This window comes from Xyrauchen texanus, chromosome 1 (genome assembly GCF_025860055.1).
Source record: "Xyrauchen texanus isolate HMW12.3.18 chromosome 1, RBS_HiC_50CHRs, whole genome shotgun sequence".
Lineage (NCBI taxonomy): Eukaryota > Metazoa > Chordata > Actinopteri > Cypriniformes > Catostomidae > Xyrauchen > Xyrauchen texanus.
In genome coordinates, this window is record NC_068276.1 from 23,731,372 (window position 1) to 23,747,870 (window position 16,499).

The 16,499-nt window shown below is 38.2% G+C and overlaps 1 protein-coding gene across 1 annotated transcript in view; it reads left to right on the forward strand.

The window, feature by feature from the left end:
• The window catches only part of zanl (zonadhesin, like), a 45,621-nt gene that overhangs the window by 23,520 nt on the left and 5,602 nt on the right, over positions 1-16,499 (forward strand). The window contains 31 exon segments of the mRNA XM_052137784.1: positions 540-784; positions 914-1,062; positions 1,150-1,278; positions 1,380-1,518; positions 1,614-1,755; positions 1,941-2,137; positions 2,231-2,369; positions 2,576-2,692; positions 3,766-3,890; positions 4,261-4,312; positions 4,315-4,356; positions 4,359-4,404; positions 4,613-4,756; positions 4,863-4,970; positions 5,392-5,561; positions 5,937-6,139; positions 7,158-7,299; positions 7,502-7,749; positions 7,836-8,013; positions 8,187-8,295; positions 8,534-8,628; positions 9,262-9,438; positions 9,639-9,841; positions 10,926-11,070; positions 11,414-11,655; positions 11,980-12,144; positions 12,393-12,520; positions 12,770-13,041; positions 13,639-13,847; positions 14,040-14,184; positions 14,692-14,939. Of these exon segments, the coding sequence (XP_051993744.1) occupies positions 540-784; positions 914-1,062; positions 1,150-1,278; positions 1,380-1,518; positions 1,614-1,755; positions 1,941-2,137; positions 2,231-2,369; positions 2,576-2,692; positions 3,766-3,890; positions 4,261-4,312; positions 4,315-4,356; positions 4,359-4,404; positions 4,613-4,756; positions 4,863-4,970; positions 5,392-5,561; positions 5,937-6,139; positions 7,158-7,299; positions 7,502-7,749; positions 7,836-8,013; positions 8,187-8,295; positions 8,534-8,628; positions 9,262-9,438; positions 9,639-9,841; positions 10,926-11,070; positions 11,414-11,655; positions 11,980-12,144; positions 12,393-12,520; positions 12,770-13,041; positions 13,639-13,847; positions 14,040-14,184; positions 14,692-14,939 (4,853 nt within the window).

A 16,499-nucleotide genomic window follows, 5' to 3' on the forward strand; every position in this document is an offset into this window, starting at 1 on the left:
TAGAAAACTACAATCTTCCCTTAAACCATAATTGTTTTAACTGACAAGTGATCAGTGCTACAGTAGATTAAAGGGATATTTCACCCAAATTTATATTGTGTCATCATTTACTCACCCTACTTCTTTCTTCTATGTAACACAAAAGCTGATCTTAGGCAGTATGTTAGTCACAGTCACTTTTCCCACAAAATGAAAGTGAATGGTCACTGAGGCTGTCATTCTACCTTACATCTCCATTCATTTTCCACAGAAGAGAGAAAGTCATATGGGTTTGGAACAATGAATGTTGAGTGAATGATGACAGAATTTCCATTTTTGGGTGAACAGCCACTTTAACACCTAATAGATCTGCCTTATTTTAGATTTTATGCCATCTTCATTCAATTTTTTTCATAAAATCTAGCAATTATCATCTTGCAAAATTGTAATTGTTGGTGCATAGGATATACACCTTTGTCCTGGAGACTCTTGCATTGAAATAATTTAGAATGTATATCAAGTATACTTCTATCTGACACCGAGGGATTGTTTACTCACAGGGACCTCCACCTGTGTTTCCTCTGGTGACCCCCATTACACCACCTTTGATAACCAGCGCTATGACTTCATGGGAAATTGCTCTTACCTGATGTCTGAGCCTTGTAACAGCACAGGTGTGCCTTACTTCGCTGTATACACTGACAATGAGAATCGCTACAACAATCCTCGTATCAGTTATTTAAAAGCAGTGCATGTCCATGCACTGGGAGTGAAAGTTTCCATTCTGAAAGAAGGGATTGTGCAGGTAACAGAAATATACATTCTTTGAGATATTATTGCTGATGATCTGTACACTGTCTATACACTGCTCAATATTTCAAATATATCTATTAAGTGGCACATTCAAATTTATATTTTGTTCTGATTTTCTCAGGTGAATGGTACCAATGTGAACCTTCCTTTTAGTTCTGTCAGTGGTGTTGACATTTTTAAGTCTGGCGTGCACTACACAGTGGCCTTGATCTTTGGAGTAACTGTACGTTATGATGGAAACCATTTCATGGACATTAAAGTTATCAAGGAGTGAGGATGATTCTTTTAAAAGTCTTACTATAAAATACTCTAAATAGTCTTTTACAACATTTTGTGATGAACATGATCATTTTACAGCTATGAGGACAAACTTTGTGGACTGTGTGGTGACTACAATGGAGACCCCAAGGATGACTTCCGTACTCCCACTGGTGAACTGGTCCAAAGGCCCAATGACTTCGGCAACAGTTGGAACACAGACCCTGAGTAAGACAAACTGCAATACACATTTTGTTACTGAGCAAGACTTGTTTCGGTTGCCTATTAATGGATGTCACATATGACGTACCTATGATTCTGCCCTTCAGCTGTGATAAAACAGTGGTAGACCCGAGCCCAGGGTGTACAGATTCTGAGCAGGACTTGTATGAAGGGCCTGCTTACTGTGGTATCATACTGGACCGCAATGGTCCATTTGCTGCTTGCCATCCAAAAGTCAATCCCAATGTGAGTGAAATCAAATCAGTTCATTTGTAATGCATAAGTGCATACGTTTACTGTATTCATTTAACAGACACTCTCTTATCCCTGTGTGTGTATAGGGTTTCTTCCAAGACTGTTTGTTTGATGTGTGTGAGCTGGATGGTGCTCCGTCCGCATTATGTGAAGCAATAGAGGCATATGTCCATGAATGTCAGGGCCGTGGTGTCACAATTGGGCCCTGGAGAAACAGCACCTTCTGTCGTACGCCTGAAACATACATTGTCCAATAGAAAACCATTAACTCTTATCAAAAGTGTTGACTACTTCTCATAATGCATCATAGAGTAAAGCTGCAGATGTGATGAGATGTGTCACACTACACTGATTTAGAAAACATTGCATTGTGGAGAATATACAACAAGTTAACACACAGTCTTCCTCTCCAGCTCTGAAATGCACAGACAATAGTCATTTTGAGTCGTGCATCCCAATTTGCCAGCCTTCCTGTACCCCGACTCCACCAAATCAGTGCAGTGGGCCTTGTTCTGAAGGGTGTCTTTGTGATCCTGGATATGTCCTTAGTGGTGATAAGTGTGTTAAAGAAAGTACATGCGGCTGCAATTATAGTGGACAGTATTACCAAGTGAGTGAATTGCAAATATGTGTGAATGTTTGTTTTAGGCAATTAAGCAGTTTTTATCACTATACTAAAATTATGTTTTCTCGATGGTTTTAGCCAGGTCAAGAGTTCTACACTAAGGACTGTGACCTACTGTGTAAGTGTAACCCCCCATTAGTTAGCTGTAATGCTGCTGAGTGCCCTCCGAAGGAACAATGTGGAATACAGGGTGGAGTAATTGGGTGTTACCCAGAAGGTTAGTACTTTGGTTTACTCACTAATAGAATTTTTTAGTTGGTTATAGAAGGTTACATGCAAGCACATCATTACATAATATAACAACGATTTCATCATAGTAAATGATGACAGTTTTTCATTTTTGGGTGAATTACCCCCAGGCTAGCATCCAACAAATGACGTGTACTTATAAACAATATTTTGCACTCATTCTCAATCCAACAGGCTCTCAAGACTGTATTATTTCTGGTGACCCTCATTATAACACCTTTGATAGCAAATTCTACAGCTTCATGGGCACTTGCACCTACACTCTGGCACGCACCTGTAAAAACAACACTGGTAAGCATTGGCCAAAGCCAGGATTCCCTGCAAAAACAAAGTGCAGTAACTACATCAGCACTGAAACTGAGAAGAATGGTTTCAAAGTGACTTGGTTATAGTGTTGTTTTTGTAATTACACTCGTTCACATGAGTCCAAACCCATAGCTGCTAGTTTTCAAACATTTTTATTACAGTAACTGAAACAAACAGTGGCATTTTATTAAAATAAACAGTCATGGTTAATTTTGGGATTCCAGACATTTCAAGAATTGTTAATATTTCACAATAAGGTTCCATTTGTTAATATGAACTAACATGAGCAATATTTATTAAGCATTTATTAATTTTAGTTACTGTTAATTTCAACATTTACTAATCATTTTTTTATCAAAAGTTGTATTAATAAACATTAGTAGATGCACTCTGGTATGAACTAACATGAACTAACAATGAACAATAGTATTTTTATTTTCTAACATTAACAAAGATTAAAAAACAATGTAACAAATATTTTGTTCATTGTTTGTTAATGATACCTAATGCATTAACTAATGTTAACAAATGGAAACTAATTGTGAAGTGTTACCCAAGAAATATATGTTCTTAAATAAACAGATGCAGAAAGGAGTTGTGTTTACTCTTATTCTTTTATATTAGAAATATAGTTTATTTTTTATGTTGGACATACTTTTATTATTTACTTATTTATTGCATTATATTAAGTTAGATTATAATTATTTAAAGTCATTTTGGGGCCCCCTTTGAAGTTTGCTGAGGGCTCCTAGTGGGTTCTGGACCCTGGTTTAGAAAAACTGGTCTAAGAGACCCAATTTCTGTCAGGGGTTAATTTTGACAAAATGTATATTTAGTGCATTTTGCATTTGCACAGCAGCTTGTTCTAACTATCCACAACTGGCAGTGTGGTTAGAGTGCTTTTGTTATCAGTACCAACTGTTGAGTAGCACACAAATCCCCACATTCTTGTTTGATTGCTGACATATTGATTAGATGTGTACTGTATATCCCTGTTTAAAAGTAGCCTACACTGTAAAATAATGAAACTTTTATCTCTCCTGGCTCTGGCTCTGTAGGCCCCTGGTTCTCTGTGGAGGGTAAGAATGAGGAGAGAGGAGTTTCTTCTGTATCTTACCTCAGAAAACTGTATGTGACAGTCAGTGGTGTTACAGTGACAATGATGAAAAGCAGGAGAACTTTGGTCAGTACCCACAGCAGCTGGCATCATTAAATCACCATTTAATGAAGGCATTCTGTAATCTTGAGATCAAAAATTGAGCTTTCAAGTCAGCAGCTAAAAATACATTGTAGTCTCTCTAAGAATATAATCTCCAGGATTAATACATGCTCATCACATTTTTTAGACTCTCCTGTATCTTTATTATTTCCTTCAGTTATTTCTAATCTAATCTGTTCATTGTATCTTTCAACATTATCACTTTATCCCTTTGTACATCTTTTCAAAGAACAATCTTATCTCTAAAGCAAAAAAGAAATAAATCCTAAAGTTCTTCTTGTCAGTGCTAACCTTTACCTTCAATCCACTTTTGTGGCATTCTTCACACATCCAGGTGAATGGGCAAAGGGTGTCCCTTCCCCACAACCCATCTCCACTCATGTCTCTCTCCTTGCTGGGCAGTATGTTATCCTCACTACTCCATTCGGCTTGAGGTGCAATGGGATGGCAATCATTATGCCAAGATCACTGTTCCCAGGTACTTAAACATTGAAAAAAATAAAAACTGCCCCATTGGAATATACCTATCCATCTCTTTGACCTGAAGCATTTAGCCAGAAACACAAAGCTCCATGAAGATTGTTGGGGGCTTGGGGCCCAGAGTAAATCTCAAAAGGAAATTGAACAATGTCTCCAGGGAAATAAATATCCTTGCATTTTCTTTTCTCTCTCAATCACTTTATCAGTTCCTACTATGACCAAATGTGTGGCCTGTGTGGGGACTACGATGGAAACCCCAATAATGATTTCACTAAGCCAGATGGTTCCCAAGCCGAAACCTCAGATCAGTTTGGCAACAGCTGGCAAACTGATGATGACGAGGACGAAACGTAAGTCCTTCTCACTCGTCTTTATTTTATCAACTGCTAAGGCAGGACAATGTTTTGTCTACATCATATGCTTGATGATGTAACACTGATCTGTTTTGTGTTTTAGGTGCAAGCCTGACACTGGGCCTGGCCCACCCTGTGATCCTGATCTGCAGGACATGGTGTCTAATCTAGAGAACTGTGGGAAAATAACCGATATAAATGGAGCATTTAGGTTAGGACTGATGACTCCCACAAATAAGAATTACACATTTATGTGGAACATTTAGGGGCACATTTCATGATACACACAACAAAACAAACAAAATGTTATTACATAAGTCATCATTGTGTGTTGTTAAATACACAAAGGTCTTTGGTTCACTAATTAACGACCGTATCACATAAACAAATGCGTTAACTCACCACTGAGTGTTGTAAATGTCACCATTATGTGTTGTTAAATTCACCGCTGACTTGAGCGATCTGATGGATGATCCTTTCGAAAACGCTCTTCGTATCCGAAAGCATTGCATTCTTATTAACTACTTCTTCTTGCTCTAATATTCATACTGTTTTTAACATGCGCTGATGAGACATTAAACGTCGTTAATGCTTAACTATTGAACACTTTTTCTCGCACACGCTTTTCACAGGGACTGTATAAATGTGGTGGACCCAAATCCTTTCTTCCAGAGCTGTGTGTTTGACATGTGCCGTTATCAGGGGCTGCAGCAGGCACTTTGTGACCAGCTTCAGGCTTATACCGATGTTTGCCTGAGTGCAGGTGCACCTGTCTATCAGTGGAGGGAGCCAGACTTCTGCCGTGAGTCACACTCTCACATACGGTATCACACAGCATGAAGTATAGAGTGGTTTAAAGGTATAAAGCAGTATAATTTAGTAACTTATATCCATCCAGCAAGCATCACAATTAAATGTCCCAGTGACAAGCCTGCTGTCAAATCTCACCGATGCATAATCTAATTTATTTAAGTGAATGCAGTTCAGGAGGTTGGAATAGCAATCTTCAACACGTATGTAAGATTGAACCTTATTCTTATTATTAGGCCAGGGCAGTGGAGAGCAATAGGAAATAAATCAGAAAGAGAGGGGGGGAAACATACTCCACACTTGATCCTGCATCCTCACTTCAACTATAATTTAATTCAATGACAAAGTTTTCCCCATTTTTCCACAGCTCTGGCATGCCCACCTAATAGCCATTACTCTATATGTGTGAGCTCCTGTCCGGAGACATGTCTGGGTATCAGTGGATCACCGGGCTGCAGTGAGAAGTGTATAGAAGGCTGTGAGTGTGACCCAGGCTTCATCCTCAGCGACAACAAATGTGTGCCTGTTAAAGACTGTGGCTGTGTGGACTCTTCAGGCTCCTACCATCCGGTGAGTTTAAAATACATTACAAGAGGATGGTACTGTACATTGAAGGTATAGTTCACCCAAAACTGAAAAATCTTCCCTCATGTTATAAACTCTTATGACTTGCTTTCTTCCATGAATCACAAATGGAGATGTTAGGCAGAATTGGGGACTAACAACCTCAGTCACCATTCACTTTCATTGCATCTTTTTTCCAATGAAAGTGAATTATAACAGAAGTAACGACATAAGGGAGTGTCTGAACTAACACTTTAAAGCTGAAGTGTGTAATTTTTGTGCCACTAGTGTCACCAACTGGAAAATCAGTTTTCAAACAGATTCCAGAAAATTCCCCGCTTCCATTGGTTGTACAAACAGGTAGTCCCGCCCCAAACTCACGCCATTGGTTGATCCAGTGTTGTTGTGTCGGCCTGGAAGAGTTTTTGCGGCATATTAGAGGAAAAATGCAAGCTCCTTTACATATGGAAGTAATGAATGGGAAATTTGTGACATGTTTGCAGCAAGTTTGTACCAAGATAGCACACATACATCTCTAAGATATCTCTTTAAGAACGTTTCATTTGAAAAGCATCACATTCTAAGTAACATCTGCTAAACATCTTAAACAGAACAGATTTACAAACGTTCTAAAACATAAACATCTCAAAGACATCTGCTGAATGTCTTTTTGACATCTGAGAGGAAACATCTGATGGACATATTTCAGATGAGCAAACAACCTATAAGATATGTCTTCCAGATGTAAACACAAACATCAAATAGACGTCTAGGAGATGTACGTGTACTATCAGGGTAAGAAGATTTTTTGTAAGAGGAGGAATGTTTTGATGGTGTCCCACTTTAACATTTGAATGGCTTACTTGTGGTTGATTCTATCTGCATATTAAGCTGGGATACGAGTAAGAAGTTTAACATCAAAAATTCACACATCAGTAGTAAGGTTTGGGGGGAAAAACAGATTTAACAGTGTGTTTGATTGGAAACATCTCTAACTCCTTCCTATCAATGTGATTATATTTAGGTAAATGAGAGCTGGTATCTCGAGGGCTGTATGCAGAAGTGTACATGTGGGGGTGGAGGAATTATCAAGTGTGATAACACCAACTGTTTGCCTACTGAGAGCTGCCAACTTCAGGATGGAGACTATGGCTGCAAACCACTTGGTAAAAATGATTGTACTAGCTTATACATACTGAAGTTAAAAACACATGTACTGGTACGTCTGTTTACATACAGTATCTTATCACATCATACAGATACACCCACACGTGGATTCTGCACAAACATGTTGACACCATTGACAGCAAGATACGGGACTAATCTTTCTGAATTCTATCTCTCCAATTTTATCACGTTCTCCTTTAGATACAGGCATTTGTTCGGTCTCTGGTGACCCTCATTACACCTCCTTTGATAAGAAAGTACATCACTTCATGGGCGCCTGCTCCTACACTCTCACAAAGCCCTGTAATGAGACTTCCGGGTTGCCGTACTTTACTGTGGAGACACAAAATGAGCATAGAGACAATAATAAGAAAGTGTCTTATGTAAGATCTGTCATTATCAATGTCCATGGCATGAAGATGATTCTGGGCAAGGGCCGCAAAGTTCAGGTAAGAGACATTTCAGAGATCTGTGAGACAGATTAAAGGATATTAAAACATGACTGCGTTTTATAACTTATTTTTACTTCCTGCAGGTGAATGAAGTTCAAGTCACTGTGCCTGTCACACTTCCAAATGATGTTAAGATCTTCCTAAGTGGCAAATTTGTGGTGCTTGAGACAGACTTCGGATTGCTCGTCCGATTTGATGGAAATCATCATGCTGATGTCACTGTGCCTTCCTCCTACAGTGGCCTGTTATGTGGACTGTGTGGTAAGAACTTTTCCAAGTCCAATTAATCTGAAAATGTATGGTATTTAAAGATTATAAATTATTTGTATGTTTTTAATACATAATAGTATATTTACTACTAACCAATTCTTGATAGTCTGATATTTTTACAGAGTTTGCCATGATTAATCTTACTAATTACAAATATATGATAGGAAACTATAATGGTAATATTAACGATGACAACATCAAGTCCGATGGGGAACAAACAGACAGCACCAATGAGCTTGGAGAGAGTTGGCAGGTGCCTGATGACAGGGTTGAGTGAGTGAAATAATATTTAACCATGTACTGCACAGAAATGATAACATGTTTATGATAGAATGATTAACCAATTAAGAAAAGTGATGAAGAAAGAGAAATAAAGTAGAAAGGAGATGTGTGACTTGATTAACCTTTGTCTAAAGACTAAAGATTTAGAAGATTTCTATCATTATCATAATTTCTATCACACTAAAGATTTAGAAGATTACTCTTCTAAGTTTACTCTTCTCTTCCACAGTTGTACTCATGGAGGAGAAGACATTGAATGTGATGATAAGATCCAAAGTGAAGCTCAGAAACCTACTAGCTGTGGCATGATTACCGACCCCAGTGGTGAGACACACATACAATTCTTTGATTCTGAGGTCACAGAAAGCATATAAAACAGTTTCAGCTTTTTCAGTTTTTACCACAATGTGCAATTAATATTCTTTATGTTATGTCTTTTTATTTTGTTGCTGTTTGTTTTTACATTTATCTTCAAGTTTAGGTACAGGATTTCCCTCTCTTAATCATCCATTATTAGCAATTGTATTACACCAATAAAAGCTAGTGTATTTGTTCCCTTCACATTTAGGCTGGATTATTTGTTCTACTTATAAATATTGGCTCATGCTCATTGAGTCAACATTTACAAAACACAAAAGTTTTTGTATTTGTTATTGCATATAATCATGTGGTTCATATATTGTTTAAAAATGGGATTTGGCTCAAGTTTGCTTGCTTACTTAAGGTGGGTTGACATTTGCATTCATTTTTCAGAATGTATCAGTTTGTTTAATTTATTTGTCATTCTGCCATGGAGGCTATGTGGGTAATACTTACGCCTACCCTAAAGATGATCTTGGTACATCTGTTCATTGCTTTCTGCCTCTTAGTTTATTAGACTTCCATCTAAATGGCTGTTCTTATGACATATGACACCTGTTTTGTACAAGCATTAAGGTCTATCATTTTTGAATCCAGGAATCTTCAAGCCATGCCATGCCATGGTGCCTCCTGGTCCTTACTTTGAGAACTGTGTGTTTGATCAGTGTGGCACTGGTGGTGGCGCAGTGGCACTGTGCCAAGCTATTGAAAGCTATGCCGACCTGTGTGCTCAAGCTGGGGTGCCAATTAACTGGAGGAATAACACCTTCTGTCGTAAGTGTTTGAGTATGCACATGCATCTGTCTGTGTCTGTGGAATGTAGGTGTGTGTCTGTTTGTGATGGTTCACAGGCTTTCTGTAAAGCACCCTTAAGGCCTGTTATTTATTATATCCTGGTACCCTTCTTTAGACTCAGCCTTTGTAGATTTTCCAAAGGTTCATTTAACACCTTAATTTCTCTCTGCTTTTCCCAGCTATTAAATGTCCGGTTGGTAGTCATTATGAGCCATGTGGTACTGCGTGTCCTGCCAGTTGTCAGGACCCTGGATCTGAAGGCACCTGTAATAAACCATGTGTTGAGGGATGTGTGTGTGATCCTGGTTTAGTGCTCAGTGGAGACAAGTGTGTTCCCTTCAACGAGTGTGGATGCACTGACAAGGACAACAACTACAGGCCTGTGAGTTGTTTTGTTTTCCCTCAATCCAAATTAAAGCATCTTATATGTGTGCATACACTGTAAAAAAAAAAAAAAAATTGTAACCAGTAATTATTACCTTAAAGAAATATTGTAATTTACCCCAAAATGAAAATTCTCTTATCATTTACTTACGCTCATGCCATTCCAGATGTGTATGACTTTCTTTCTTCTGCTGAACACAAACAAAGATTTTTTTAGAAGAATATTTCAGCTCTGTAGTTTCATACAATGAAAGTGAATGGTGACCAGAACTTTGAAGCTTCAAAACCACATAAAGCATACAAATAATCAATACAGCTCCTGTGGTTAAATCCATGTCTTCAGAATAGATATGATAGGTGTGGGTGAGAAACAGATCAATATTTATGATATTGTTTTACTGTAAATCTCCACTTTCACATTCTTCTTCTTTTGTTTTTAGTGATTCACATTTTTCATGCATATCACCACCTACAGGACAAGGAGGAGAATTTATAATAAAGATTTTAATATTGATATGTTCTCACTCACACCTATCATCTAATTTCTAAAAATATGGATTAAAACACTGGATTACTTTTATTCTGCCTTTATATGCTTTTTGGAGCTTCAAAGTTCTGGTCACCATTCACTTGCATTGTATGGACTTACAGAGCTGAAATATTCTTCTAATAATCTTTGTTTGTGTTCTGCTGAAGAAAGAAAGTCATACACATCTGGCATGGCATGAGGGTGAGTAAATGATGAGAGAATTTGTGGGTGAACTGCCTCTTTAACGATTTATATCTACTTCATCTAACCTTTACAAAATGCTTTTGTTTGTTTAACCTTGTATAGTCAGTTTGATTTAATCATGTTCATTTTTTGAGTTGAATAAAATCAGACAATTTAGATGTTTCTACATGAAGAAAATGTTTTAGGTTACCTAACATTCTCACAAATTATGTTTGTAATAATGTAAATAATTATGTCACAACATGATATTAAACAATAAGAAGAAACAACATTGTGTAATTTTATTCCGTTTTAATTTCTAGTCTGCTTTTTGTTATTTAAAGGAACATAATATCGGTGTGTTTTTCAGGTTGGAGACAGCTGGTTTACCAAAGAGGACTGTACAGAGCGCTGCATGTGTTCACCTTTCAATACTGTGACATGTGAGGCATGGGAATGTGGTCCTGCTCAGGAATGTAAAGTCAATGAGGGTCAACTGGGCTGTGTGAACACAGGTGAATTTTTTATACCAATTACAGTTAATTATTGCTATATACAAAATCGTATTTTTATGTACTAAAACAATACTGTTTTTTATCAATGGTCAATTTGGTTTAAATTTGGTTCATTATGCTAAACTGAATTAAACTGTTCTTGATTGAAATGTATCTTTATAAGCTTCAATCAGATTTACATTAGAGTACATGCTAACTCACCCATTAATATATACACAAACACACATACAAATATGTACAGTACATGTACAGTATATATGAATAATATAATAATATGAGTTAATATGATTAAGAGTTCATCCTGAAAATGATAAGCTAACCTTCCCATCTTCCTTCTGTACAGGAGTGGGCGTTTGCCACATTGCGGGTGATCCTCACTACTACACCTTTGATGGCATTATGCACACTTACATGGGCACCTGCACTTACACACTGGTGGCAATATGCAACAGCTCGATGGTGACACCCTTCACCATTGTGGCTAAGAACGAAGAACGTGGTCAACCTGAAGCTTCGTATGTTCGTGCAGTGACCGTCTATCTGCCCAATGCCAACATCACACTCAGCAAGAGTGGCAGAGTACTGGTGAGAATCCAATAAAAGAGGAAATGATGGGCTGAGGTATACATAGAGTAGTGCTGTATATGTAATTATGCAGCAATTACACGACTACCTCTGATAATCTATTTTGAATGGGGATATAACAAAGAACTATTGTGTTATATAACAAATAAGAAATAGATCAGATTCTAAATGATGCGTAATCAGTGCTATCATCATGTTGACAGCATATACACTGTGACACTAACGAATAGAACTATTACTCTGAACAAAGAAAAGAAAAAGTATTCAATGACAAACTAGCAAAGTTTATGGCCTGTAATCTCATCTCTTTGATTCACCAACTAGCTGAATGAACGCAGGATAAAGACCCCCTATGATATCACTGAAGCCAAGGCACATGTATTCAGCAGTGGAGTAAACAGCGTGCTGGACACTGACTTTGGCCTGATCGTGAAGTTTGATGGTGTGCACCATATTGAGATCACTGTACCAGGAGACTATTTCAACAAGGTATCAAACAGCACAACCAAATACAACAACTAGATCATCACCCTACTTGATATACAGTATGTCTTACAGACCTTTTAATAATGTTTGATTAATAAGCCAGAACATTAAATCTTTGTGTTATAGCCCAATTGCATTAATGGAAATGAAAGAAGTGCCCCAAATGCTCATGCACACAATATTCTTCTGTCCGAAAAAGGCTTTGCACACTCACAGTTATGCTTTCCTCATTCTTTTATTTCCCATTATAGGTGTGTGGTATGTGCGGTAACTACAATGGTGATTCCTCTGATGATAACTTGATGCCCAATGGCAAACCAGCCAAAGATGTCAAAGAGCTTGGTGAAAGCTGGAAGGCAGAGGGAGACAGTGATCCTGGGTGAGTACCATAACATCTGGTTGTCTGTTAGACAGACAGACAGACAGATGATGGATGGATGGATGGATGGATGGATGGATGGATGGATGGATGGATGGATGGATGGATGGATGGATGGATGGATAGATAAATAGATAGATAAATGTGTTAAATGTGATTCTGGCTCAAACTGACTCAAAATGATGGAGCAGGTTACATTCGTCATAATTATTTGTGTTGTATTCATCTGTTACTCTTTCCCCCACCCAGTTGCCAACCTGACTCACGACCTGATGTCAATCCCAACTGTGAAGAGGGTGAAGAAGAAGCCTACAGGGCACAGTGTGCAGAGACTATCTTGTCCGATAACTTCAAGAAATGTCACTCTCAAATTCCTCCAGAGGCCTTCCTGGGCAACTGCATCTATGATATGTGTGAATATAATGGCATGCAGTCAACTCTGTGTGACAACATTGAGGCTTACGCCCAGGCCTGTCAGAGTGCTGGAATCCCAGTCAGCTGGAGAAACAACACTTTCTGCCGTAAGTGAAAGAGACAGAGGGATGGAAAGAGATGTGATGAGAATATTGACAGAGTCTGCAAGAAAGGAGGAAGTAGAACCGGGCTAGGATGGGAGCAGAAATGCTATGTTGATACAATCAAGCCTTTATGAAATATTTCCTTTAAAATAATTCTTTGCTAACACTCAGCCAAGACCTACAATCAGATTATGTACAATTAGCTGGTTCACAACTGCTGTGTTGTATATTGTCCAATCAATCACTACAAAAGTATGGCCTAAATTCATCTGTCATATGGTAAAATGGCTAATACGATATTTGTCCCAGTGTTTGTTCTATGTGTTTTAGAAGTGTAAATCACACTTCTGGTGTTGTTTATGCTTTTACAAAATTTGTATTTTTTTAATTCTCCCTGCCATGTCAGTAATTTTGATTATTGTTTGGCCTATGCAGTTCATGTTAATAAGTTTAATGTTTTATTTTAAGGACATTTTTGTTATTTTGTACAATATACTGTGTTGGGCCGTCACTTGTTATAATGGCCTCTTAATAGGTCAGAGAATCTTTGTAATTCAAGTACAATGCATCATCTTAACTCTTTTGTCTGTGCATTTCCAGCTATCCCATGCCCGCCCAACAGTCACTTCTCTGAATGCACAGTGCCATGTCCTCCCACTTGTGCCGACCTCTTCCCCATATTCTGCCCATTGCCACCTAACAGTTGTGTAGAAGGCTGCCAGTGTGATGCGGGATTCGTGTTTAGCGACGGCAACTGTGTTCCTCTCTCAAGCTGCGGATGTGTTGACAGCAATGGAGAGTATCATGATGTGAGTTAACTTTGAAACTTACAAAAAAATTACAAATAGTAGTTAGTTATGAGATGTCTAGATATTTCAGGGATCTAGACTATCCAAAAACATAAAATTATACTTGAAAGAAGGTGCCAGAAAGATGGCAGTGGTATAATTTTACATATGAATTAAACGTTACAGTAATGGTGTGTATTTCATGTATTTTAGGTGGGAGATTCATGGATAACAGACCGCTGTGACCAGAGGTGCAGCTGCAGCCTTGGTGGAGTGCTGTCCTGCATGACTTTCGAATGTGACGACAGCTCAGTCTGTGCTCTTGACAATAATGGAGACCGTTACTGCAAACCTGAGAGTGAGTTCAGGAAATTTTGCAATGAGAAAAATTCAGAATGAGAAAGTGTATTTTAAAAATGACCAGAATCAGGCCATCACAGTGAGCAGAAGTTGGAAATTACTTTATATGAAATACTGAAAGAATTCAAAGATATTTACACATTTTGTCTTTTTGCCTTGTCAAAGTATGTGAACTAAGTCTATTATGCTTAGTTTATATTCAGTTCATTCTCTATTTAATTATTTCATTGACGTATTTAAAATTGTAGCATTGTTGCATAGCACACCAGCAGGTGATATAATGAAATCCAGAGTAATGCTAAAATAATATTTATGTGCATTTGGTGATTGATCTGAAATTTATTAAGTACAGCTAGCTACATTCTGCTACAAGGAATATTTCATGAATACTTCAAAGGTCAAAATTGAGAGTTCAAATTTACATTAGACACTTACCATATTTCCGGTTAATCTTTAGGTCCATCTTAGGACTTATCTAACTTAAAACCTCTTTTACTTCTCATAGAATTCGATGACTGCAATATTGCTGGGGATCCTCACTATCGCACATTTGACAAATATAATCACCACTATCAAGGATTCCATACCTATGTGTTAACCCAAAGCAACAATCTGCCCAGCTCCCTCACCCCTTTCACTGTCCGTGGCAAAAATAAACGTCAAGGGATTCTCAGCCGTGTGTCCCTCCTGGAAGAGGTCTATGTGGATGTGTATGGCATCAGTGTTCGAATTCTACAGAACAAGAAAGTGCTGGTGAGAAAGTCATGGAACATGGATAATCTCAGTAGCTTTATTTAAAGGAGACCTATTATGCCCCTTTTTACAAGATGTAATATAAGTCTCAGGTATCCCCAGAATGTGTCTGTGAAGTTTCAGCTCAAAATACCTCACAGATCATTTATTATACCATGTTGTAAATGCCTCTTTTTGGGTGGAATCAAAAACACGCTGTTTTCGTGTGTGTCTCTTTAAATGCAAATGAGCTGTTGCTCCCCACCCCCTTTAGCTGCATAAGCCTTGGAATCAGCTAACAAGCACATTCGGAAAGGCGATTTGCAAACATTCAAAAAATATAAAGTGCGATACTAACATCTTCAGGATATAAAGCTGGAACACGAACAGTTGGTATTGATCCATGCTTGAGAATAATTTGTTTTGAAAATCCTGCTTTATATTGACACTCATTCACAAAGCATGTTAAATGATTTGCACAAATATACACACATTTTTGTATGTTTTGGGACACATTTCCTTAAAACAAAACTTGTCCACTGCGTCTTCAGCGGCTCTGATGCCGGAAGTACATGAAGACTCTTATGTTCACTTTTATAGCCAACAACAGAACACTTATGGCACTTATGAAGCTGAGACATTATTCTTCTCACTGTATCTGCTCCAGCACGGAAAAAAATGCCGAACTGTGTGTAGATCACTCAGGAGAGGGTCTATGATAATAGGGTGGAGTCCATCACCAGTCGTGGGCGAGGCCTGCTCTAACATGATGTCACATTAGAGCATAAACTAAAACCGTTCATTTTGACACACAGCTGTTTTTGATTAATAGAAATATAAGAAAGAGGAGTGGGTGGACTTTTAACATTGTAGGGTGGTTGTGTACACACACTGCCGACTCACATTTATGTACAAACACCAAGTAAAAGTGAATTTTCCATAATAGGTCCCCTTTAAAGGAATATTCTGGGTTCAGTACAAGTCTCGTCTCTCCTTTTCTTTAAAACAAGCCAAAATCAATGCAACACTGAGGTTCTTACAATAGAAGTGAATGGAGCCCATTTTTGAGGTTTAAAGGCAGAAACGAGAAGCTTATAATTTTAGAAAAGCACTTTGGGGCCGATCAAGGGTGGACTGACCATCGGAAGAACCGAGCGGACCGGTGTGTCAGCTGTGAAATGGATCGAATGGGCCGTGATAAGCTATAATGAGCCACTGCGTTATGCAGAGCGGACCACAAAACGGCGCCGCAATATGCAGAAAAGGACAACGAACACCGCCCCACCACCCTCAACAACTTTTGCCTCAGTACCCCCCCACCCCCAGCTGCTATGTAAAATCCAGGGCCGAATTCTCTTCGCAGTCCAGCCCTGGTCATGGCAACGAAGTAGCATTGGATATAATTTTACACAGAAAATCATGTTAACACGCATTTTTTTTACATCATGTTGCTATACTTTTGAAACAGTGAGTATTTTAACATTTACGGATTGGCCCCCATTCACTTCAGATGTAAGTCCTTCACTGTAACCTGGATTTTGGCTCTCTTTTTTTTTTTTAAAGAAAAGGAAGAATTTATGT